The sequence below is a fragment of the Erinaceus europaeus genome, chromosome 3 (genome assembly GCF_950295315.1).
Source record: "Erinaceus europaeus chromosome 3, mEriEur2.1, whole genome shotgun sequence".
Taxonomy (NCBI): domain Eukaryota; kingdom Metazoa; phylum Chordata; class Mammalia; order Eulipotyphla; family Erinaceidae; genus Erinaceus; species Erinaceus europaeus.
The window spans coordinates 27,297,816-27,303,918 of NC_080164.1; the positions used below are offsets into that span (position 1 = coordinate 27,297,816).

Sequence of the window (6,103 nt, forward strand, 5' to 3'; positions counted from 1 at the left end):
CCCCAGAGGGCGGCTCAGTCGCCCGCTCGCTCCTAAGCGGCTTCACCCCTCTGGCTCTCGGTGTCACTGTCCCCAGGGATCCCCGCAAGCGCGGGCACCTCGCCCCACACAGGCGAGGCAAACACGCCGGGACCCCTCGTAGGTTTTCCGGCGCTGAGAGCACGTCTGGGGCGTAGCGGTGCCCAGAGTGCGCGTTTCCTTCTCGGACTGACTGCCTGTTTGAAAACACCCGGGTCGCTCTGCCCGCTGGAGCGCCGAAACCCATCTACTCTCCGTCGCTACGACGCGCTAAGCCACAGCGAGGACTACAGAGTGGAGCATTCTGGGAGCCGGAAGTGACGGCTGGCGCAGAGCATGCCGGGTCCTCGGACCTGCGGTCGGCCGCAGACTACAGAACAGAGGATTCTGGGAGCCGGAAGTGGCGGCTGGCGCGAGGCTTGACGGGATCTGGCGGGTTCTGGGAGACGCTCCATCCTTGGTATCTGTGCACCGGCGCCAGTCTGAGCTGGTATTCACCTTGATTGTGGGGTCGGTGTTCAGCCCCGCCTGGTTTGGGAGCGCACTGAGTACGGTGCGGCCGAGGGCCAACGGACCTGAGCTCCAGCACCGCGCTCATCCCCCCCAAAGGACGTGTAGAGGAAAGAACGCCTTCTCGAGGTCGCTGGCCCCAACCCGGAGCCCGGGCGGGGCTCCGTGGACAGCCGGGTCCCTGTGTCTGTCTGGGTTGAAGGGGAGGGGGGAGGAGTGTGTGCACGTGCAGGCAGGGTGCGGTGGGGACGAGGCTTCCCCGCTCGGGGTCCCCGTAGCGCCCAGACTGGATTGCAGAGAGAAGCCCTCGTGGTGGGGAGCGGAGGCAGCGGCTCACGCCATCCGCGGAGCGCGGTCAGGCCGAGACTCCGGCCCGGTCCCGGGCGCTGACCCGCAGCTGCTGCTTGCAGATCGAGGAGCCGGCGATCATGAGCGAATGGACCAAGAAGGGGCCCCTCGAATGGCAGGAGTACACCTACAAAGAGGTCCGAGTGACCGCCTGTGAGAAGGAGTTCCGAGGGTGGGTGCTGACCACGGACCCGGTCTCCGCCAAGTGAGTACGAGTCCCGCTTCCTGACATCTCAGCCCTCCGCCCAGGCGGAGAAGGCGGACCGAGGACAGGTGGGTAGTTCCTGCAGCTGGAGAACTCAGTCAACTTTGCATCTAAGTACTCTTCCAGCAGGACTACACTGTCAGCCAGCCAAGTTAAGAGAAATGGGACCTTTCCTTTCTTATTACATTTTTTTGGGTTTTTTTTTTTTTTTTTTAACTATGTGGTTTCCTTTATTTTTTTATTTTTATTTTTTTTATTTTTATTTTTTAATTTTTTTTTATTAAAGAAAGGATTAATTAACAAAACCATAGGGTAGGAGGGGTACAACTCCACACAATTCCCACCGCCCAATCTCCATATCCCACCCCCTCCCCCGATAGCTTTCCCATTCTCTATCCCTCTGGGAGCATGGACCCAGGGTCATTGAGGGTTGCAGAAGGTAGAAGGTCTGGCTTCTGTAATTGCTTCCTCGCTGAACATGGGCGTTGACTGGTCGGTCCATACTCCCAGTCTGCCTCTCTCTTTCCCTAGTAGGATGGGTCTCTGGGGAAGCTGAGCTCCAGGACACATTGGTGGTGTCTTCAATCCAGGGAAGTCTGGCCAGCATCCTGATGACACCTGGAACCTGGTGACTGAAAAGAGAGTTAACATACAAAGCCAAACAAATTGTTGAGCAATCATGGACCCAAAGCTTGGAAAAGTGGAGAGGAAGTATTAGGGAGGTACTCACTGCAAACTCTAGTGTACTTCTGCTTTCTTACTTTGGTGCCATACTCCAAACTCAGTCAATTTCTGCTTTGCGTTTCTACTTTTTTTTTTTTTTACATGCATAACATTCCCCAGATTCCCATTTAGCAATACAACCCCCACTATTTCATTCATCATTTTTCATGGACCTGTATTCTCCCCACCCACCCACCCACCCCAGAGTCTTTTACTTTGGTGTAATACTCCAATTCCATTTCAGGTTCGACTTGTGTTTTCTTTTCTAATCTTGTTTTTCAACTTCGGCCTGAGAGTGAGTTCATCCCATTTTGGGTTTGTTTTAATAACGTGCGCTCAACCAGGTGCACCACCGCTCGCCTCCCATTACACTTTTTAAAATTCTTATTTATTCCCTTTTGTTGCCCTTGTTGTTTTATTGTTGTAGTCACTATTGTTGTTATTGATGTCGTCGTTGGATAGGACAGAGAGAAATGGAGAGGGGAGGGGAAGATAGAGAAGGGGAGAGAAAGATAGACACCTGCAGACCTGCTTCACAGCCTGTGAAGCGACTCCCCTGCAGGTGGGGAGCTGGGGGCTCGAACTGGATCCTTACGCTGGTCCTTGGGCTTTATGCCACCTGCACGTAACCCGCTGCGCTACCGCCCGACTCCCTCATTTTTCTTTTTTTTTAAACCAGAGCTCTGCCCAGCAAGAGAGTGAGAGATTCAGGCAGAGGTTTGCTCTGGCATACGCAGTGCTGGAACTCAGAACCCTGGGCTTCACATGTGTGCAAGGCTTGCTTTCCAGAGCTGAACCACCACTCCACCTGCACAGTTGTTTTTGACTCTTAAGTCTCCTGTCTTCTCTCCTAGTACACACTGAGGCGTTCGTAGCTCTTTAATACTTTCTCTGCATCCCACAGTGATTGGCTTTAGGCTAGATTAAAAAAAAAAAAAGGTGAGATATTTAATACTTTTTTTTAAAAGAACTGATCTAGAAAGATTGGAATGCTCTTTTTAAAAGTATTTATTTATTACTGGATAGAGACAAAAATTGAGAGGGGTAAGGGAGGCAGAGAGGGGAAGAGAGAGACCTGCAGCCCTGTTTTACCACTCTGAGGCTTTCCCCCTGCAGGTGGGGACCATGGGCTTGAACCCTGGTCCTTGAGCATTTAACCAGGTATGCCCCCACCTGGCCCCAATATTTTTAATTAATTATTTATTTTATTGGATAGAGACAGCCAGAAATCAAGAGGGGAGGGACAGAGAGAGACAGAAAGAAAGATACCTTCAGCACTGCTTTACCACTTGCAAACCTTTCCCCATGCACGTGGGGACCGGGGGCTCAAACCTGGGTCCTTCGTGGGGGTTGTATTGTTATATGGGAAACTGGGGAATGTTATGCATGTACAAACTATTGTACTTACTGTTGAATGTAAAACATTAATTCCCCAATAATAAAAAAAAATTAAAAAAAAGATTTCTAAGGGGGCAATAGAAAAAAAAAAACCCTGGGTCCTTGTGCATTGTAATATATGCACTCAACCAGGTGTGCTACCACGGCCCCCACTTTTTATTATTATTAGTAGTAGTAGTATTAACTTTCCTTTACTTACTGATTAATGAGAGAGAGAGAGGGAGGAAAAAAGGACAGTATCATTTGGATACATATGTTGCCAACAGTTCAATCTAGGACCTCATGTTTGAGTCCAATACTTTATCCATTGCACCACCTCCTGGACCACAATGTTTAATACTTTTAAAATTTTACCAGAGTACTGCTCAACTCTGGTTTATGGTGGTGCTGGGGATTGAACCTGGGACCTTGGAGCTTAGACATGAGAGTCTTTTGCAGAACCCATGATGCTGTCTCCTTGTCCCCATTCCTACTCCCCCTAGATACTTGCTGAGCAGAGGAAAATATCCAGTGGCAGTTGCTTTTATTTATGTGTTTGTTTATTTTATTTATTGAGACAGAAACTGATAGGGAAGGGGAACTAGAGAGGGAGAGAGAAGAATAGCAGTAGCTGTAGTACTGCTTCACTGTGCCTGGAGCTCCCCCTGCAGGTGTGGACCGAGGGCTTGAACCCAGGTCCTTGCATATAACACGTATGTCCTACCAGCTGCGAGTAGGGATGCGAGGTGCATGTATGTGAGACCCAGGGCACTCCTCTGGCTGATGGTGGTGCTGCAGGTTGAGCCTGGGACCTTTGAGTCTCAGGCATGAAAGTCTTTCATACTGTGTCCCCAGCTCTGCTTTCATATTTTTGTAGTGCCGATGCCTTGTGGATATGCAATTTTACCACACAAGGCCGCTTTTTTGTATTCATTCTCCATTCTACCCTCCTTCATTCCTTTTTTCCTTTTCCTTCTTTCCTTTCTTCCTCTTTCTTCTCTTTTCTTTTCTTTCTTTCTTTCTTTCTTTCTTTCTTTCTTTCTTTCTTTCTTTCTTTCTTTCATTGTTTCTTTCTTCAGAAATAGAGAGTGAAAGAGACCACCAAAGCAGTGGGCCACCTTCAATGCAGTGGGGGGTCAGGCTCAAGCCTAGGTTGCCCACATGGTAAGATATTCATGATACCCACTTGGATAGCTCACTGGGGTCACCTGGGGCAGCGGGGGGGGGGGGTTGTAGTAGGATGCCGCTCTTGGCCATTTACTCCAGTAGTTTGTTGAACCTTCAGGGGTTCCTTTCACAAATCTGCTCTGAACTTACTTTTCCTCCCAAGTATTGTCCTGGTGAACTTTCTGGATGATGGCAGCCTGTCCGTGACGGGAATTATGGGACAAACCGTGCAGAGCGTGGAAACGCTGGGTGAAGGGGATTGGAGGACTCGAGAGAGGCTGACGCACTTGTTCTCATCTGGACACTGCGAGGGATACAGCCTTGAGGATTTGGAAGAGAGGAAGAACAGCTTGAAGAAGTGGCTCGAGAAGAACCACATCCCCGTCTCTGAGCTGGGAGACTCCCCGAGGACTCTGTGTGTGGCCGGGGTCCTGACCATAGACCCTCCTTATAGCCCAGAGAACTGCAGCAGTGCCAATGAGATCATCCTGTCACGTGTCCAGGAGCTCATTCAGGGACAACTTCCAGCCTCTCAGAGCGAGGCCAGGAACTGAGTACACACTGGGGAAAATACATTGTTCTTTCTCTTCCATAAGACGTCTTGAGTATCAAATTCGTCACAATATAGGACTTTAGAGGCGTGTATGTGATGCTGTGTGTTAATTCCTTTTAATTTTTTTTTTTTTTTTTACGATTTTATTTATTAATTGATGAGAAAGATAGGAGAAAGAACCAGACATCTCTCTGGTACATGTGCTGCCGAGGATTGAGCTCAGGACCTCATGCTTGAGAGTCCAATGCTTGGTCCACTGCGCCACCTCCCAGACCACTCTTTTTAACTTTTATAAATATAAGATGTGATTTATGGGCACTAGTAAATACTGTGAGTCAGGAAAATAGCGTGATGATTATGCAAAAAGACTTTCATGCCTGAGGCTCCAAAGTCCCAGGCTCAACCCCTCTGTCACCATAAGCCAGATATGAGCAGTGCTCTGGTAAAAGAAAAGTCAGGAGCTGTGTGTGTCAGGAGCAAGGTGTGGTGGCACACCTTGTTGAGCACACACGTTATAATGCGCAAGGACCTGGGTTCGAGCCCCTGGTCCCCACCCACAGGATGAAAGCTTTGCAAGTGGTGAAGCAGGGCTGCAAGTACCTATCTCTGTCCCTTGGTATCTCCCCCTTCCCTTTTGATTTCTGGAAGATAAAAGAAAAGTCTGGGAGTTGGGTGGTAGTGCAGCAGGTTAAGTGCACATGGCGTGAAGTGCAAGGTCTGGTGTTCGAGCCCGGTTCGAGCCCCTGGCTCCCTACCTGCAGGGGAGTCGCTTCACAGGTGGTGAAGCGGGTCTGCAGGTGTCTTACCTTTCTCTCCCCTTTTGTCTCCCCTCCTCTCTTGATTTCTCTCTGTCCTATCCAACAACGACATCAATAAAACAATAACTACAACAATAACAATGGCAACAAAAGGGAATAAATAAATATTTAATAAAGAAAAGTCTAAAACATTTATCAGTCATCTCCCATACTAATGAGAAGGGTTTAGGATGCCCATTGATAATTGTTCAAATGCTTAAATTAGGACTGGGGGCTACTATAACTCATGTTTACATTTTAGAGAAATCAGTGCAATGAAGGACTGTCAGCACACACTTAATTGTGTCTATTGCTAAATACAATTTGTTTTTTAAAGGTTTATTATTATTTTATGTAATTTTTGTTTATACAAAGGAAACACTGACAAAAACCATAGGATAAGAG

General features: G+C 48.5%; 1 protein-coding gene across 5 annotated transcripts; it reads left to right on the forward strand.

Moving 5' to 3' along the window:
* Positions 1 to 377: 377 nt before the first annotated feature.
* Positions 378 to 4,943, forward strand: GEMIN6 (gem nuclear organelle associated protein 6). 5 transcript variants are annotated; one of them, XM_060186884.1, is made up of 3 exons: positions 378 to 508; positions 939 to 1,081; positions 4,512 to 4,943. In XM_060186884.1, exons 2-3 carry the CDS (start codon positions 957 to 959, stop codon positions 4,900 to 4,902), a joined length of 516 nt encoding a protein of 171 aa, XP_060042867.1. In that variant the 5' UTR covers positions 378 to 508; positions 939 to 956; the 3' UTR covers positions 4,903 to 4,943. The 5 variants fall into 5 exon arrangements, with proteins under 5 accessions (XP_060042867.1, XP_007521069.1, XP_060042868.1 ...); XM_007521007.3 differs by having other exon boundaries at positions 397 to 528; XM_060186885.1 differs by having other exon boundaries at positions 417 to 498.
* The last annotated feature ends 1,160 nt before the right edge of the window (positions 4,944 to 6,103 follow it).

What these genes read in the sequence shown, in the direction of transcription:
- GEMIN6 (XM_060186884.1), top strand. Translation starts at nt 957, where the DNA reads ATGAGCGAATGGACCAAGAAGGGGCCCCTCGAATGGCAGGAGTACACC. An exon ending in ACGGACCCGGTCTCCGCCAA is followed by an intron (nt 1,082 to 4,511) that starts GTGAGTACGAGT and finishes TTTCCTCCCAAG; the next exon opens with TATTGTCCTGGTGAACTTTC.